Here is a 19529-nt window from a genome sequence, read left to right as displayed (position 1 = left end):
ATGAATAAAAAGTCTTAATGTCTTTATTTGCGTTCTTATTTATTTATTTTAATGTAATATATTCTTAGCTATTTCCATGTGTTATAATTGTTCAGAAAAAGGCCATGTAAATGTATTTTTGTCCTTAAAATGTGTATCTACGCGTAAAACCTGCCTACTACTGGAGTTTTATGGCCTTTTTATACAGTAAAAGCTGACTGAATATAACATTTCCATATCAGGAAGTGTACGTTGCGTAACGATGTCTGACGTCAGAGCAGTCACAAGACCGGGTTCGTGGAGCAGAGTGTGTTGAGACCGCAGGGCTGTAGGTCCACATTTTGTGTTATGTAGCGTCTCCGAGGCAGAAGTGGCGCCATGGCCGCCGAGAATCAACGCTTACAGGGTTTCTGGAGGAGAACGGGCGACGTTTTTCCTTAACTTTCTCCTAGTTATCACAGCGGAAGAATAAAGCACTCGGAGGCTGTGGTCATATCAGCGGGAGGCATTGTCTGGGCGTGCGTGGCGGCTGTTGTCTGTCTGGGTAGCTCAGCCGCACATCTCCAGCCTCGTTAGCAAACTAGCAAGTCAATATAATAGTGTGCTCGCGTCGACGCTGAGCTAGCAGGACTGCTAGCTTGGCCGGTTTTTTTGGTGGGAGCTGGTGTCGTAGGTGATGTTGTCCGTGCTGTCGTACGGTAGACTGGTTGCCAGAGCTGTCATCGGCGGACTTTCTCAGACAGACAGCCGTGACTACAGTCTGGTGACAGCGAGCTGCGGTTTTGGAAAGGATTTCCGCAGAGGGATCCTGAAGAAAGGGATGTGCTATGGGGACGACGCGTGTTTCATTGCCCGACACAGATCTGCCGATGTTTTGGGTGAGTATCCCATGTCTGTTTGCTGATGAAACCTTAACCAAACAATAAGACATTGCTCCGTGTACACTGAGTAAGACGTGACTGACAGGTCAGGGGTCAGCCCCTCCTTGGGTTGCACGTGTTGTTGTTTTTTTGGGGGGGTTTTTTCAGAATGAAACTGATCAGAAGGCTCAATGTCAATGCCTTCTGAGTGTTAAATTTGTGCGTGTATTTTTCAGACTTTTGTGCTTGTTGCATCTTCTTTGTACGCTTGAACTTTTAGTGGGTTCATATTGCGTGCAGCATTCATTCATGACATAAAGAATATCTTAAGCAGCCAAAACCGATACTTTAAAACCTGCTGATGAAAAAGACTCTTAAGCACGGAAGCCTTGATCCCGTGTAAACCTATTATTGAAGACCTTAGCAGCTTTTATGCATATCTAACGACTGTCTGGGTATTTCTAAATGATTGCTATTGATTACTGTGATATTTTCGCAAAGTTGTTGTTTTTCGGCACATCAGTTGGACTGTGTGTCTGACTTGAGGAGGCCTGTTTCTTAGCTGTGGCACAGGGTGGTGAGACTCCTCCATGTATGGTCAGTGGAGCAGATGTCTGCGCCCTGGGAGTAACAAGACTAGAGTTTCCTTCCTAGGAAAACCTTGCACCTAGCTAAGTTCTCCTTTGGGGACAAAAGCTCTTAGTGAAACTCAAATAAGCAGGCCATGTTTCTGTAAAAAGGTTAATGAAGGTTTCCCTTATGGATTTAATGCATTTAACTGAGGGGACAGATTTTAAGGTGGGTTAAATTACAACAAACATAAAGCGGGACGGTAATGTGGAGCTACTTGAAGCAACTTTCTGAAGTCGTTAGATGAGCAGAGACTCTACCAATCAGTATGAGAAATGCTTGAATTGAGTAATGGGACATTTGAAAGCTTTGTACATTTTGTCATTTTTGCGTCTTTTTCCATCTTGCTGGGAGTGATTGTTGTTGTTCGTCATGCAGCTGCAAGGCATTGTCCTCCAGGCTTACTTGTGGAATGTTAAAAATCATATCTGGTGCTAGTTTAATCCTCAATGTTCTTAACTGAAACATGGAGTTCCAGTTTGCAGATTTCTTTCAGTTTTGTTTTTAAACATTGTACATATTACACAATTAATGGTTATGAGGAAAGATTTTTTTTTTTAATGTAATAAGGGATTAATCATTATTTCCCATAATGAAATCAACTCCTTTTAGGTGTGGCGGATGGTGTAGGTGGTTGGAGAGACTATGGCGTGGACCCGTCACAGTTTTCGGGTACACTGATGAAGACATGTGAGAGGTTAGTGAAGGAAGGACGCTTTGTACCCAGCAACCCGGTGGGAGTCCTCACAACCAGCTACTATGAGCTACTGCAGAACAAAGTGCCACTACTGGGTGAGTGCAGCCACTGTAAACAGTTTTTCCCAAAAGCGTAGAACCATATTCAGCTTGTAACAGTTTATTTATATATATTTTTATTATCTGTCAAATCATGAGCTTAAATGGGCTACAACCATAAAATTTGGCACAGTCGATGGAAATGATGGGCAAATGCTTTCCAAGTAATGTGATCCCAGGCGGCTAGATGGTATCAAGGTGATTACAGCACAACAAATTCAATATAAGAAAAGCCACATCTCCTGCACTTTAAGTCTGATTGCCTTGAAATCTGACACTGAACTGCAGCTAGAAACAATGTGCAGACGCTCTCTAAAAATAACCTTCAGCAGGACCAACTGGTGATCTATGATTAACAGTTCAAAATGGTGAAAAAGACCACTGCTCCCACATCGAGTCTTTGAAAGACTCGCATCTTAAGTATTAGGGTGGTGCAATTGTACATATTGATTTGGTTTGCAATAGACGTCATTACTTCACAGAAGAAACAGACAACAAGTGACATAATACAAACTGGTACAAAATGTTCTCTGGGTGATGAAAAACATCCACAAATTCTTGTGCTTTACAAAAAAATATCTCTTGGATCTTAAAGGCCTGGTTGGCAGGATTTTATTTTTATTTTTCTAAAGCAAATTTTAAAAGTGTGAAATTGAATCAAGTGACATGTACTTTTTGAAAATTGACTATAAAAATCCGATTTGGTTTATAACAGTCTGGGATTGAGGTCCAAACCTAATTCTGCTGTTAGAGGAAAAGATTGCTCTGAAATAATGGTGGCCATTATTAAAAGCCTCAAAGGCCATGGCTTAATAGGAAATAGTCCATAATTCATTAACTTCATCAGATCATTTCATATCTTGAGGCCATTTCTGGAAATGGGTCAACCAAAGTGAGGGTGCCACATAGACGAGAGATATTTACCTTGAGAGCTGGTAGTCGAAGAGGTCAAAACACTGAACATCTGCTGACTTCAAATCTGAGTCGCGTCTACAACTTAAGGTGCCCATTTGACGATAAAGGCCACCAAAGCTTTTTTTGTTTTCAATCATTAAAATTTGTACAAATTTTGAACACAGCGTTGTGGGTTTACTGAAAATTGTCAAGAAACAACAACAAGTCTTTGCAGACAGCTGCTGTGGACAAATCTTTATGCTCCATCTCTGGTACATACTTGCACTGTGTAGGGCAGTAGATTTAAAGCATTGCTGTGTAGAGGCAATAAACAGGAGGCTTTCCATGGAGTTCAGCTTTCTTGGGCTGGGCTGTGTTTACATCTGTTTTGTTTAATGGTAGCTGGCTAGAGATTTTTGCATCATGAGTAATAGAACAGCCAGCTCACATTCGAAAGTCCAGGGGACGTCACTAGGCCCAACCTGCTCCATGCACTTCACTTCCACCGGTCCCTTTCCTGCTCTGCGCCGCTTCCCGACGACAGAACGTGTACAAACACGTAACATCAGTGAACAAATGTGTTTGGAACAGATCTGTCTCGGCGCGTGTCAGTACTTTTCCATTCCGTTATCACATGTGCACCAGGGGAAACAACGCTGTATTGTGTTGCTTTTTTATGGCAGAAGGAATGTTCTTGAGGCCGGTAGCGTGAGTAATTTGTACTGCTGGAGACACGAAAGGGAGTGAGTCAGAGTGCGTGAGGGGGTTTTGAAGGTTGATCCCCCCAAAGAGCATATTTTGGTGGGCCAGATGACTCACCAGCAGGGTGTGATCACACGCTGTCCGCCTCTTCCACTAGCTCGTGTTTCCTCCTTTCATCACAGAAGGACAAATTTAAAAAAAATCTTTTCTCATTGTTTAAGTTTGTGCTTTTAAGTTGACCTCATTTGTCTTTCTCCCAGTTTCACTTGGAAGTTGTGTAAAACTAAAAGGAAAGTAAGAGAAAGTGTTGCTTTTTTGTTTTTTAAAGAAATGTATGTATTAAAGTCTGTACTCCCTAATGACTGTCCTTCCTGCTGTTATAGATGATTTATTTACATGTGACAATAGTAGAAGCACAGGTATTAAAAATAATCAATAAATGGTTTCCAGCGCAAACCTTTTTCAGTTCCAGTGGGCCAGTGCTGTGCATGCTGGCTTATTGTCACACTTTCACGCCATACTGGAAAAGAACTCAGCCGTTGTTAATTGTTATTGTTATTAGCAACCACAGTACTTGTCCTACAACTCGGCCTCCTCTGAAAAGGGCAAAACGATGCAAATGCAAATGTTCGGTCAGTTTATTCTAATCAGAAATCAGATGGACACACGAACAAACCTTACGTCTGGTAAACTAACAGACATGCAGACACCGAAGCACTGTGCCGCTTGATCTAAATCTGTGTGACCTTTCACACTGTTTTCAGCTTAACCGGGTGTGTTGTCTCCTGTTTTTTAAAATGTGCCTTGAGAATGTTTTTTTTATCAGTTAGCCGCTTGATGAAGCGAAGATCTGTTGACCCCGTTTCCACATATAGCCTCTGCAGCGGCTGATGTTGATGTGTATTTTCAGAATGCTGAGTGCTGTGATCATTGTTTTCCTAGTCCTAAAATCTATTTAGTCTTCCTTCTACCTCCATACATCTTGCTGGTATTGTGGTTCTGTGTTTACGAGTAAAGTCGTGCTATACATTTGTGTTTTTATAAAAATAAGTCAGGCATCTTTACATGACGACTAACTGGCTTCCTGCTAACTTCTGAGTAGAGATGGCACGATACCACTTTTTTATGTCCGATACCGATACCGATATCATAAATTTGGATATCTGCCGATACCGATATGAATCCGATATAGTGTTTTTTAATCAACAAAACTGTTTTTTAAATATCTTGCTGCATTTTGTATAAGTTCATACTCAAGTTTAAAACAACAACTACACTAAAGCTATTCTGTTATACCTGTATGCAAAAGAGAATATTTCATAGTTCAGCAATACTGATCAATCTAATAAACTTAAACCTACACCATCCTCCCTATTCTGGTATTTTAAAGAGTACTTAGCATAAATATTAAGCAACCTAACTAATAGGGTTCCAACTCCCAGCAACAACAAAAATAAATAAATAAAAAATAGGGAACCACCCCTCACGCTCCACCTCATGATGCTTAATCGACGTAATCAACCTTAATTTGATGCAGTGTGAAAAAAAATGCACAGAAATCAATTATTTTTCAAGAAATATTAAATAGATTCAACATCTTTCTTCAACAAAATTGCAGACTGCACAGATGGTACCTTCCCAAAGGAAAAAGTACTATAGCTTACTAGGGTATATTAGACTTAATAGTTACTATATACAGTAATTGACTTCTATTCATTTTACATCAAATTAAAACTTTGGGTGTCAGATAATTAATTATTAAAAACAAGACATTTTAAATGAGAATAAGAAAGAAAAGTATGTCTTTGTGCCCCCTTTTCCCTGTTAATGCCCTATCGGCCCCCCTGGCTAAACTTTGCTAGATCCGCCCCTGCACAGCTACCAGCGTCAGCTACGTAGAAAAAGATCCTCGAGTAGAAAGTAATATTAAATAAATTCTAACAACAGCTGATCAAGCTTAAATGTGCTGCTGTTGTTCAGCTGCTGGTTTCCTCTTTCTGGTGCAAAGTGGGCCAAAAGCAAACAAGAGACACGGACTCGCGACAGAAAAGCCGATCAGCTGATCATTGATCAGTTTCATGATTGAAGTAGCAGCAAGAAGAGGCAGTCGCTCCATATATCGCTTGTTAAGCTTAACGCAGGAATGCTTTACAAACATTCAGAGATGGACTTACACACTTGCTTTACTTCTCTCGGGGATAACTTTGTCGGAGATGAAATGCCAGGTAGCTAGCGAAGCTCCACATGCTATCCAGACCACCGACAGGTCCCGCATGCCACAGCCTCTCTATCACGTGATGCATACTGCTCTGACGTGCTAACGTTCTGAGGCGAGTTACGGCGTGTTGCAAGTTTTGTGAGGTGCTTTCGTGATATTTAATGGATCGGATTACATTTTTAATTTTTCTCCGATATCCGATCCAGTAATTTAGGTCAGTATCGGACCGATACCGATACGTAATATCGGATCGGTCCATCTCTACTTCTGAGTACAGACTCATAAGTTAGTTGTCCTGTCTTGTCTGCAGCACCAGTGAGGACAGCTCCGCTGTTGTTGGAAGCTGAAAGATTTTTGGCTGTTTCCAGCTTTAAATGTTGCATCTGTGCATCTTTCTTCTTTTGGGAGCTGAACACGTATTTGGGTGCAGAGATGGTTAATGTGCTATAGTGTTGCATTTACCCATTTTTATTTGTTTATTTAATCTTAAACATTTTCTTTTTTTTGCATTGAAAATAAAAAGTGACGTGTGGGTTTTTTGTTTTATTTTTATTTTTAGGAAGCAGCACGGCCTGCATTGTGATTTTGGACCGGCAGAGTCATCGGCTGCACACGGCCAACCTGGGAGACTCTGGCTTCCTGGTGGTCCGGGGAGGGGAGGTGGTTCACCGCTCAGATGAGCAGCAGCACTACTTCAACACCCCCTTCCAGCTGTCCATTGCTCCCCCAGGGGCTGAGGGGGCCGTCCTCAGTGACAGGTGAAACACTTAACGAGCAACACCTGGTGCATCTGCTCTCCCACACTCATTTGAGCGAGTCTGCCGGTGACACGGACGGGTGTCATCAGCACACTTCATTGCTCATTCACGTGTTCTTTACAGCAGATGTGATACATGATACTGTACTTATAACAAGGCAGACTGCTTGCTGAAACAACATTCAGTAGCGCCTGCGCACCTGGCCTGCTGCAAGGCTGAGCGTCTATAGCAACTGCGCTGCAGCGAGCTGCAGTGTACCACTGTGTCTGAGGCCACGTGCTGCTGTGTCTCGTTGCTGTGGCGTGCCAAGCAGCAGCACAGTAGATGTTAGAATGCAGGACAGGCCCTGGATGTGTGCCAAGCTTTCCCTCTTACCTCAGGTCAAAGTCTGTGTGGGCTGATGGGGCAAATCCACAAGTCCACAGCCAATCCTGCACCAGCAGACTCCTCTTAAATTAAGCAATTTACTCTTAAAAAAATAAATAAAAACAAAAGATTGCAAGTGCACTTACTTGTTACTATAGATATGTATTTACTTTTCTTAAATGCTGACCTTGCTTCTGTTTCAGACAGCCCATAGATTTGAGAAATCCTTTTACATTCGAGCATTTCATTTGGTTGAAGGATTTAGTCCTAGTGCATCAGCAGATTAAGCTTTCAGTCACTAATGTAGCAACTAACAGAAAAGAGTGCAAGGGTCAAAGCTAACAACTAGTTACAGCATTCCTGAGAGTGCACTAAAAAGTTTGGATAAAGATGTTTAAACATACAGCTAAGCACTTTGCACTCTCTATGATAATGCCACACAGCTCTTTATTTGCCACAAGTCCGTTTGTACATTCATTTTCATTGCCTGTCTTTGTATTAGTAATAATATACAAGGGAAACATCATGTTCTCGATGCATTGCTTCATAGCTATAAGCCCACAGATTTTTGCCTTCTTGCCCAATGATTATCTTCATAACTATACTGGCTGTGTAATTATCAAGTGTCACAAATGTCTTTGGCTTATGAATATGTTAATGATGAATCACCCAGTGTGCACAGATAACAAAGAATGAGGAACAGCTCTGGTAAGTGTGGCTGTGCCATCATAGTGCTAACTAGCTGCAAGAACAGCCGCTACAGCAGCTTTTTTTCCCCCCATGTGACTGTAGTTTTGGCTTCATAAAAAAATACATTAAAAAATTAGAGCACAGGACAGGCTGTTCCTGGGAGCTTTGGCTCACTGTGTCGTGATGCAGTCCAGACAGTTTGTAATGAATCACATTCTTGACTGGATTTAGGGGGTAAGGACATCTTCCAGGAACTGAACCCGACACTGGCAAACTAACTTGGTTCCTGCCTCTGTGTATTTGAAGCACCTTCATAATGGCAGCACCTTTTCTTGGACCCAACTGTCCTTTCCAAGAAAACAAACAAAACAAAAAAAACCTCATGTGATGATTACCTGAACTTTTCATTATCCATTAGCAACCAAGTTTCTGTTGCTAAGCTCAGTCGGTATGTTTAATGACAAAAATTACTGCACCTGTCTCTTACCTGAAACTCACCTGTGTCTGTCCCTCAGCCCTGACGCTGCAGACAGCACCTCCTTTGACGTACAACTGGGCGACATCATCCTCACTGCCACTGATGGGCTCTTTGACAACATGCCAGACTACATGATACTGCAAGAGCTGAAGAAACTCAAAGTGAGTGACAAACATGTCTGCCGTAGAATCAGAAAAGGGCACGATAAACGCCTAATGCCTGCTTTGTTTGGTTCGTCAGAACACAAACTATGAGAGCATTCAGCAGACGGCCCGCAGCATCGCAGAGCAGGCCCATGTGTTGGCCTATGACCCCAACTACATGTCACCTTTCGCACAGTTTGCCTGTGACAATGGACTGAATGTAAGAGGTAAGTGTCCAAGTATTACAAAAAAGATGAGTATTTTTTTTGTAATTTGAACGGTTACAAACATGTTTTTCAAGCAACAAACCTAACTGGCTGCTGTTTCCTGTCCATGCAGGAGGAAAACCAGATGACATCACAGTACTGCTCTCCATAGTCGCTGAGTACACTGACTAGAGTCTGCACGGAGTATCCATCTGCCGCTGCAGGTGATGGACTGCTTTGATTCCTGCTGGCCAGGATGTACAGCTAATGTCTGCTTCCCCCACACCTAAAGGATCTACTCTGCCTCATCCACCCACCGTCTCCCCCACTTGGCCAACCCCACACATTTAAAAACAAACAAAAGAAATCCTTCAACATGCCCTTTTCTCTGTCGTTTTCTACATCAGACAGTGGCCAGATAAATCCAACTAAAGGCCAGACACCCTGTTGGCCGGGCTGCAGTGTTCCAATGCTCACCAGATAATCCCATTGGCTGGGATCATTGGGCATGCTGATGAGGATAAGTCAGCCTCTTCTGATAGTTGCCGCAGGAAAGAAGCTGCAATTCAGAGAAGACTGATGCTGACATAGCCCAAGAGTGTGTGTTAGCATGTGAATGTGGCCACGTACTGGCCTGCCGAACAGAACTAAACAGTCCTCAAGAAGGGAAGCGCATGAGAAATGGCAGCATTAAGGCTCAATAAATGGGTCCGTCTTGTGCAAGCACTTAATAATACAGTGGTACTTAGGAAGCCTTTATGAAAGGGACTGGAAACTTGTACGAAAGGGCAGGGAGCATATGTTTGATATGAATGGTATGCTGTTCTGGGATGTTACATTAAATGTTTGCAAAAACAGAAACAAAACAAGTGTGATGTGACATGGGTTTACACAGATGGTTTGTTTCTTGTGGCAGGATAATCCAACAAGATTTCATAAAGAGTGGCAGCTGCCTTTTCCATACCAGTTCAAGTATTGCACATATTTTGTAACTTAAGAGTATTTTGTAGCTCAAAAGCCTCTCAAGATAAATATATGTATAGTATAAATGATAGTGTCAAACTGATGTCCTCCCTTTAATCTCACAGCTGCTGCTGAAGTCTTGATTGTGATTATGTGTGATGTGTGTATGAATGGGTGATGAATGCACATGAGCTCCTCAGTGTGTGTCTATTGAGTAATGTGCAATCGGTGTCAATGAAATGGATGTGTAGGCTAGAGACTTCTCCATATCCGCTGGTCTGAATTGGTCTCGCAGCCTTAAACGCACAAAGCTTAAGGAGCATATCTGAAAAAGTTCAACGCAGCGGAAATTGGTCAGGTGACCAAATGTATTTTTGTAACCTCTTTGTTCCGTGGGGATTGTTCGCCGCGTCAAGTAGCTTACAGAAACTCTTGTTCACAGTCACCATTTGCTTTTCCTGTCTCTCTCCCTCCCTCCTCTCCCCCTGCTTGTAGAGCTTCAGTGGCGCATTCTTAAGTCATGTCACTGCAGGTTTCATGTGAAAAATGGTCAGTATGTTTCTTTGCGTCACTACAGGAAGGTTTCACGGTAAAATCCACATTTTTGTGTAATATTACAATGTGCCTTGTATCATGTGTCATTGATACTGGCAAATAAGTCTTCAACCTTCCCCCTAAAAATGTGCCAGCACTGAGCACAAAGCATTAAACTGTTAAGTAGCCATAAGAGTTGGAAAAACGAGCTTTCCCATCATGCTCTGCTGTCTTTACACCATCATTTTAACCCCAGTGTTTTGTTGTTGTTGTTTTTTATCCCCCCTCCCCCTTTCTCCTGAAATCTGCTTCCTCTCTGCACTCAATCAGGAATAGTACTAAAGCCATCCCACACTTAGAAAATCCTTCCCATGGATCTTTAGATCACTGTTTACAATCTGCACTAATCGAAAGGATCGTTTCCTTAATGTGACACCCTGTCAGGTGTCATGTTGAAATGAGAACAGATTCAGGGCGGTGAACAGTGTTAGTTGGCAAAATGTGATTTATTTTTTTTCTACCGGTAAGTGTTACAGCACTGAGGACAATCCAAGCAGCCTTAACAAAAATGATAAAGCACTTCTCCCAGTCATTTGGCACTACCACTGTAAGCTCCATGGTCCCTGCTTCCTGTTTCACACCTCCCTGGATGACTCCTTCTCATCCGCCTCATCTTTCTGTTTAAACCAGAACATGTCTATGTGGGAGAAACAAAAACATTTTCACATGTGTACAATGTTTAAATAAAGACTATAATATTTATTAACCTGCTGTATTTCATGGCTCTGATGTGTATTGAACACTGCAGCTGCGTTTTGTTCACATGAACATGGACATTTGGCTCACTGCTCTACAGTCTGGGAACACTTTGTATATTTTGTTTGTGCTACCACATTCCTCAGACACAATGCATGCCAGTTACCATCAGATGGGTGTGGCATCTTCCCGAGATGGCACATTTTTATTGACAGACAACATGGATGGTATATTGTTCAAATGAACAGTAACTGGAAAAAAAAACATTTTAACAATAAACAATATTTAATAAAAACTATTCTGGAGAGATTAACACTTTGATAACTATTTACAGAAGAATATTGTTAATTAGCGACTGCTATTCCCTCAGAGTGACGGGCTTCTCGGATAGTCTTCCTCATCACTGAAATATGCCAGGACAGGTAGTCTGGGAGCACCATCATCATCACCAGGTTCTGAGGACATGGCCTCGAACAGCAGGGAGCAGATCTACAGGATACAAATAGCCAAACATGAGTGTATGCAGTTCATTCAAGAACATTCTGCCATTTTTTTTTTCTCATTTTAGATTTACAGCACTTGTGCATTTGCTCTGACCACCTGTCAATTTCTATGTTAAATCTTAGTACAACAGAGGACACTGCATGAGGGTCACTTAAAAACAGTGTCCACAGGGAGACTGGCTCAAGATCTTGAGTAGAACAGCTAAGATACTGCGCAGGACCCTCAAGCTCCCAGGCGTCTGGTAGAGGACCCGAGCTTGAAGGATTGACCGCCCGCAGGGGCGAGCGGGGGATTTTTCTAAATATATTTCTATGATAAATCATTACAATTAATCTGCTCAAAATAATGACATGCTACAGAACTGATATGCAGAACAGTATTGGAGCAGTCAGTTATTTCACATGCACACAGGCAAAAATTTAAGTTCACTTAGTGCTGCACATCTGCCTTCATAATCTTCTTGTGCATTTGAAATATTTTTTGGATGGTGGAGTTTCGACTAGCATGCTTTATTTTGGCAACGCTTCCTGTCTTGAGTCGGGCCTGCACCGGAGGTGTCCTCACAGTGCAGTCTGCAGCTTGGAGGATGACCTGAAGGCTCATCAGAGTCTTAAATTTAAACACTATTAAGCAATAAACCTGTGTTAACAGGGAAAGTTGCACAGAAGACATTTGATAAAAGGTTTGGGGTTCAACTGGGATTCCAGCAAAAGTCTTTAAATCTAAAAAGGTGACAAAGAACATAAGACAGGTCTCAGCTGATATTGTAAACCATTGCAGCACACCCTGAACCATACTTCTCAGAAAGACTGTAGAGCATCCAAACCACAAGGAACACACAGGCCATCTGCAGATCCCAGTTAAGATTTAAAAATCAAGAGCGAGCTCTTATTACCATGCTGGAAGGTGGGGTCATTCCAGCACAAGCACTGTCGCCCTGGCATTGGAGTTGCATCAGAACAGGTGGGTAGGTTATAGGGCTGCCTTGGCTGGATTCAACAAGCTCTGTTACATCAGGAAGAACTTGGAGGTTGTTGCTCTGAGTCTCATGTATACCCACAAGCAGAGCAGCTGCATCTGCACAGCTGGGAACAGACAGAACACACTTGTGTCTGCAAGCTGTAGATGACGCAGGTACATGGGTGCAAATTTGTTTCTCAACACAGATTCAGAGTGTTTTTACACACATATATTCAGACAGTATTGATAAACATATCTACTAGTTTTACAAATGAGGATGTTGTGTAGTAGCTTCCAATCCATATAAATATTAAAAACATTGTTATTTGCTTTTACAAAAACACTACCTAGCATTGTATCAGCAGATGGTGAAAGCAGCCTTAAGCACGGTAAAAGGGAACAAAACAACAACCTCGTGCATGCAACCACACGACACGTCAACCTCAGACGTAACCCAGACACATAATTAGGAGCACAGCAGGAAGGAGTAAAGAGGCTTCTAAAGGCCCCAGAGTCTGCAGGCAAGCAAGTATTGTACTTATCATACCATGAAAAACACAAATACATTGCATATAGTCAGAAATATCCTGCATGATAAATTTCATCAGGAAAAAAAAGTATTAAAATGCAGATCAATTCTGAGCATTAGGGACAGGAGCACTGCAGAGGGTCGAATCATGGGGTTGGTGATGTCTCTGCAGACTTCCAGCAGTGTACACAAGCAAAACGAGCTACAAATGACCCAGATGTTGAGCAGTGCAGCTGGGAATGGTGTAATAAGATCCAACTAGACGCACAAGTAGAGGACAATGGGGAGAGAGCAGGCTAGCAAAGCAGGACAGAGACTCTGGCTAGCATAGCGTGGAGGAGGGGATTATAGACTGTCACACTGATGGGCTTCTAACCCAACTCTGCGTGCCCTGACCTTGCCCTATTTATCTCCGTTACAGACACAAGGCTGGCTACTGCAACATGATGCCTCTTAAGAGGCTAAAAACAGCCAATGAGGGCAAACCAGCTTGACTGAGTGCCAGGAGAGAGGCTCAGGTAGTTCTGCTCTTCAGCACACTGGATTGTAGACCTGACAAACTGGACGCACAAAGACTGCGACAATGACACCAGCTGGTCAACATAATGATAAAATACACTCCTCACACGCCATAATTCCTTAACCCATGTAACTCCTGCCAATTTAAATCGTTAGAATAATAATCGTATACAAGATATATGGATGGATGTATCACTGCTTCAAGCTGATAGAAAGTCAACAGTAATTCAAATAACCTACATGAGCAGAAGACCACAATAAGTGGCACTCCTGTCTGCTAAAAACAGGAAACTGACAATCCAATTCATGCTGACTCACAAATATTGAACAACAGAATACTGAAAAATAAAGTAAAGGTGTGGGGGATATTTTCTTGGCAAACATTGGGGATCTTAGTCAAACTGAGCATCATAGGCCACACTATAGTTGCAGGCCACGTCCATCCCTTTATGACCACAGTGTACATCTCCATCTTCTGACATGCTTCTAGCAGGTATCGTACCATCTCACAAAGCTCTCATAATCTCAAACTGCTTTCCTGAATGAGACACTGAATTCAAATGGGCTCCACAGTCACCAGTCTTCAGTAAGACAGAGCATCTTTGGGATGTGGTGGAACAGGAGTTTCACATCATGGACATGCAGCCAAGACACCTGCAGCAACTATGTGATGCTGTCATGTCAGTGTGGACTAAAATAGCTAAGGAATATTTCTGAAGGCAAAACGGTTTTCTATAAAGTGTCCGATGAGTGCAGATTCTAATTGATTGCCATCTAGGGGCATAATTACAAACAAACTTTTAGGCTAATAGCTTAAAAATGTAAATGGAAGCTCAAGCTATCAGATATTATAGACTGGGTAAGACAAATGACATCAAACTCCACTAAAAAACAAACAAACAAACAGGCCCTTTCTCTATGTCATAAAATATCTGGACTATGTAGAAAGTTAATCTGCATGATTTATCTGTTGCAGTATTTAGCAGATTTTTTGTTTATGACAGTTTTTTGAATGATTTTGATCTTTTTTTTAAGCATTTTTATCTGGCAATGACTTGTTTTCTAACTAGATTGTGTGGTCTATTGTGTTTTCATTGAGATGAATTCCTTTTATGTTCTGTGATTTTTCTCAGGTTTTTTATTTTGCTCAAATTAATTTTAAAAAATAGCTGCAGTAATTACCCTTCTTTCCCCCCAGGCACTGATGATTAAAAGTATTGCCAGTGAAGTCAGGGGTGGTCGTTACCTGTGTGTAGTCGGGGCTGGGGTCTCTGTAGGCTGTGAGGGGCCTCTGCTTTCAAAGTCAGCCAGCGTAGCCAGCACCACAGTGGCCTCAAGGACCATGTCCTCCACAGAGAAGCACACAGGCCTGCAAACAAAGTGCGTTTCCATGGCAGAAATCCCTTCACTGTGTCTTCTTTTTTTTATTTATTTGTCAGCACCTTTTACTTTTTAGCAGCAAACACACCACAACTGCTCACTTAGTGATGTGACTAGTGATATATAAACGTTAAAGAATTTTGCAGTCTAGCTGGTGTTAATTTGTTGAACAGCACCACAGAGCCTGTGTAATTTGAGTGAATAAATTCCACTCAAGGTCATGACAGTAGCAAGGAAACGTACTTTCCTGGAGTGCCAAAGTGAACCGACACCGGAAGGCAATGTGACTCCGCAAAACACAGTAACCCCTGGCAAAAACAAAAAAGCAACAACTGAGTTTAATTGCTGAAAAGTGTGGGCTAATATTGTGACATGTTTAACTATTATCAGCCTGGAGATATACATCAAATTAAGGCTAAGACTAAAACTTAAAGCCTAGTTTCTAATCCGTCCAAACCCGATTTTCCAAAACCGACAGGGACAAGACGACTAGGCGGGCTAACGAGGAGCCTCACAGCGGGAAGCCCAAGTGACTTTCCAAGACATTAGTGTGAAGAGTTGTAGGCATTAATGCAGGCCAAGTCTCATTAACTGAACGTACACAGACTGTTATTTCAAATATCCAACAAAACTGTCTCGTTTTTCTATAAGCCCAGTGATTTTGCTTTACTGACCACACTAGTCTATACATTACACTTCTCTCAGCTTTTTCTGCTAATCAAATTATAAATAGCTGAAGATCAACCTTTAAGCAGCCCATAAAGTCCACACTCATTCCTACTTGGTTTTAAAGTTTATAATAAAGCATGCGATGAGGAGCCTTCAACTTCAGTTACTTTTTCTACGTAGTGGAGCCTCACTCGGGTCAAGACATCTTTGCTATAAAAATGAGTCACAGCACTGAGGGGAAAGTTCACATGGAAATGATACCGAGCACCGAGTACAGGACAGCAATATGACCTCTTAGACATGAATTGCCCACATGTGAGCTAGTGTCACTCTCGCTCTCCGCACACATAATATTCTCATGTGACAGGAGCAAGGAGGCCTCCAAAAATAACCCCGTTACCCTTAGCTCCTTCAGACAGAAGGTTATGTCTGAGTCCATTCCGGCTTGAAAGTAGTCAAACTCGTCTGGGTGTAAGGACATCTCAGTGTGCATCATCTTCATGTGATCTGTCACACAGGTACATCCAAGTCAAACAGCAGTCGTTACAGTGCTTCCTTTGATGTGCTTAAAGAACTGAACATGCAGTATGTTAGGAAGTTTTATGTTCATCTCAAAGCTTGTGCAACTTTCAAGCACTTTGTGAAACGTGTCAGCCACACGTGGGCTGAGCTAAATGGCAGTCTGACATTAACTGACCATTTCTCCCCTCGTTGTAATTTCTCAGACTGACTTTCGGGGCTGACATCGACAGAGTGACTTCTTCCTGAGACGCGTGGAAATGCATCACCATATCGCCTAGAAGCCTGAAGAAAGAGGAAAACACACACAGGCAGCTCTGGCTGCTTACTTTTAACATTTTTTTTCTGTCAATATATATTTTTGGTATTGTCTAAAACACAAAACCAACAGGCAGCCAGCATGTACTGATTGTAGAAAAGAAGAGTGAGGCTCTAATGCTGAAATGCTAACCTGGCAGGAGATTTCAGCACATTGGGACAGAGGTGTGAAGCAAACACTGCCTGCAGCGCCTCACTTTCCAGGAAACGCACATTGTAGGTTTTTGTTATGCCTAACTCAAAAACAGAGACACTTAGAGCACAGTGCCACCATGTGTTCAAAATATAAACTGCATGCACACCTACTGTCATTTATGCAGTTTCCTACCGTGTCTGCAGAAAAACTGAACGATCACTTGGTCACTGCCAGTGCTGACTGATATCTGACACCGTTTCACACTGTGCTCAATAGAAGTCGAACAACGGAAAAGTGGCAGCACACACTTTAAAACAAAGAGACGCAGTTTAATCATAAAGTCTTGAAAGAACGGCATGATGTGTAGCCCTAATTTTACTGAACAGTCACTTGTTAAGATGATGTTTCTGCCTACAAATGAAAAACCAGCAATGCCGATATACCTTCATGACTAGCTTGCATTTGATTGGTCCACTGTCCTGCTCCCTGACTGAATCCAGATTGTACTGCTGGAAGAAGAGCGGCGAGAAGAGGAAGCAGGCGTATGCAGAATGAGCAGAATTCACTGATCTCAGGGCCAGCTTTCAGAGGGAGAGAAAGAAATTATTGTGGAGGAAGTAAGGTGGTGAATACCTTAACACCTGGAGATTATCGATACAGACGCTCTTGTACACACACACTGGTCACTTTATTAGTTGCACCTGTTTAACTGCTCATTAACACAAATATCTAATTAGCAAATCACATGACAACAATGCCATGCTGAAGTTCAAACCAATCATCAGAATGGAGGATTGAAGTGACTTTCAAGGTTGCATGCTTGTTAATACCAAATGTGCTGGTCTACTGTGATTTTCTAACAACAATCTGTAGTGTTTACAAAATGTTGGCTGGTCTGATGAGTCTAGATATCTGCTGCAATATTCACATGGTGGGGTCAGCATAAATTAGCATGAAAGCATGGCTCCCTCCTGGCGTCTGTCAACAATCCAGGTTGATGGTGGTGGTGTAATGGTGTAAGGGATATTTTCTAGGCCCCTGAGTACTAAATAAGCATGGTTTAAATGCTAAAGCCTACCTGAGAACATGAAAAAGTTCAACCACAACTCGATCCAATAGAGCTTCTTTGGCATGTGGTGACTTGATATTATTCAATCGTTTTTGACAGATTATAGGACAGCAAGCCATTTACAACAGTTTAATAGCATTAATTTTTTTTTAACTTGGCAAATACTCAAAGTGTACCTAATAAAGCGTCAATGAGCATTTTTACATCTAGCTGCTGTTGCTGCTCACCCCCTTGACCGTTGGATCGAACCACAGCTCATCTCCAACCCGGGACAGGGCATGAATAGCCTTCCCAAATGCTGAAACACAACACAGCCCCTCCACAGTTCAAGTTTGACACAATATTGTTATTTACTATACTGTATTATTTTACTATAACCTTAATATTTCTTTCTCTTAATACCATGAAACGAAACATTTTCAGACAGAAAAGTGCACTTTTCTGTTTGAAAATGTTAGGGGTCATGACCCCCTAAAGCTAACTCATTATTAGCCAGTTTAGCTACATCAGATAAGCTAGTCCCGTTGTTCGTTCCAAATGAACAATTTCGTAGCTTGAACAACTTTCATCAATAGAATTATTATAGAATTAAATATGTTATTTTTACAGCAAATTTCAGTTCGCATCTTCTTCGAGTGTTCTTTATATTACCTTTTATAGAGTTTCCTTCCAGGACGCAGTTCATGGTTTGCTATGTCAGACACGGGCCTGTCACGGCTAATCACAGTGATTCTACGGTCACAGGCTCATTACCAAGGTTATTATAGTTAACTAAAACTAATCAACTGGTTAAAGGAAAATAAACTGGTTAAGGGAACTAAAAATACCTAGTTAACTTAAGTCGTTTTACCTATAAAAACTCAAACTATGTAGTTTTAGTTTTTATAGGTAAAACTTACTGAATTAACATTAATTAACATTAAAAATGCAGAGAATATATCCTGAATATATCCTGTTAGTCTGGTAAAAGTTTCTTTGTTTTAAATTATCTTACAAGGCTTTGGTGGACATTTATCAAGATTTTATTGAGTTTCCCAAATCTTTCCTCTTACATGTGACCAAAATACACGTTTTCAAGCAATATGTTTGTTTTTTGTAATACCTATAATGATTTTCCTAAATCTTACCTCTTACATATTCCTACATTTTCCTAATAATAATTAAAGACTAAAACCAAGATAATCTTAACAAACTAAACATTTCAAACAATAACATCTAAACTCACAATGGAAACTAACTGAAATTAAATTAAAAGCAAAAACAAGTTCAAATGAAATAAAAATTTAAAAAAAAATAATTAGAAACTATAATCATTTTTAAATAAATAAATACAGAGACAGACAACATTAACCAACCTAGTATGTTTGGACTGTGGGAGGAAGATGAAGTCCCCAAAGAGAACATGCAAACAACACAAGTCTCACCTGCCTTAATAACAGATATGCTACATTTATTGATGTATTTTGGATATTAGCATGTGTATGAATGTAAGACTTTTCCTACAACAACCTATTTATAAATCATAATAAATACATATATATCATCTGTTGACTATTTTTGGAAGTGTGACATCAGAATAAGCTCTGTCGCTGCTTCTCCTTTGCCTCTGTTGCTTATTTGCTGCTGCATTGCTCTTCTCTGGATCAGTTTTAAACATGCTCTTTTCTTTGCAATGATGATCTCCATGCATTCTCCTGCGGGTCTCATCATGACCTGGGCGATCCAAAACACAGGATGCGTTGGACTGTGCTGGTCAGTTTATGTGTGAGACAAACTTTCACTGCATTCAGAATGAATTCAGATACAGACCTGACTGAATGCATGCGTGCAGGACATTGAGATAGTGCTGCTTCATTTGCAGTCTCATGTGCTCTGTACTGTAGATGCTTGCTATACTGTAGAGGTAGGGTGTGCGTCCTCCTGTAAAAGCTGGCTCCTGAGACAAGAACAGATG

The 19529-nt window shown here is 41.4% G+C and overlaps 2 protein-coding genes across 2 annotated transcripts; one reads left to right on the top strand and one right to left on the bottom strand.

Moving 5' to 3' along the window:
- Nucleotides 1–272: 272 nt before the first annotated feature.
- pptc7a (protein phosphatase targeting COQ7 a) lies at nucleotides 273–10982 on the top strand. The gene is made up of 6 exons (XM_085474565.1): nucleotides 273–857; nucleotides 2082–2261; nucleotides 6638–6836; nucleotides 8408–8531; nucleotides 8611–8740; nucleotides 8853–10982. Exons 1-6 carry the CDS (start codon nucleotides 656–658, stop codon nucleotides 8909–8911), a joined length of 894 nt encoding a protein of 297 aa, XP_085330691.1. The 5' UTR covers nucleotides 273–655; the 3' UTR covers nucleotides 8912–10982.
- On the bottom strand, nucleotides 10498–18529 carry rad9b (RAD9 checkpoint clamp component B). The gene is made up of 11 exons (XM_085474563.1): nucleotides 18227–18529; nucleotides 17803–17873; nucleotides 16950–17087; nucleotides 16699–16813; nucleotides 16504–16603; nucleotides 16231–16337; nucleotides 15934–16040; nucleotides 15108–15172; nucleotides 14731–14853; nucleotides 12372–12561; nucleotides 10498–11461 (listed from the first exon to the last, which is right to left on the bottom strand). The coding sequence occupies exons 1-11, from the start codon at nucleotides 18258–18260 to the stop codon at nucleotides 11339–11341; spliced, it is 1173 nt and encodes a 390-aa protein (XP_085330689.1). The 5' UTR covers nucleotides 18261–18529; the 3' UTR covers nucleotides 10498–11338.
- Between the last annotated feature and the right edge of the window lie 1000 nt (nucleotides 18530–19529).

Source organism: Copadichromis virginalis, linkage group LG12 (assembly GCF_057382275.1).
Source record: "Copadichromis virginalis isolate Kocher_CV1m ecotype Utaka linkage group LG12, C_Virginalis_male_GT1.1, whole genome shotgun sequence".
Taxonomy (NCBI): Eukaryota; Metazoa; Chordata; class Actinopteri; order Cichliformes; family Cichlidae; genus Copadichromis; species Copadichromis virginalis.
The sequence above is the reverse complement of the archived record's forward strand: the minus strand, read 5'-3'. Positions and strand labels throughout refer to the sequence as shown.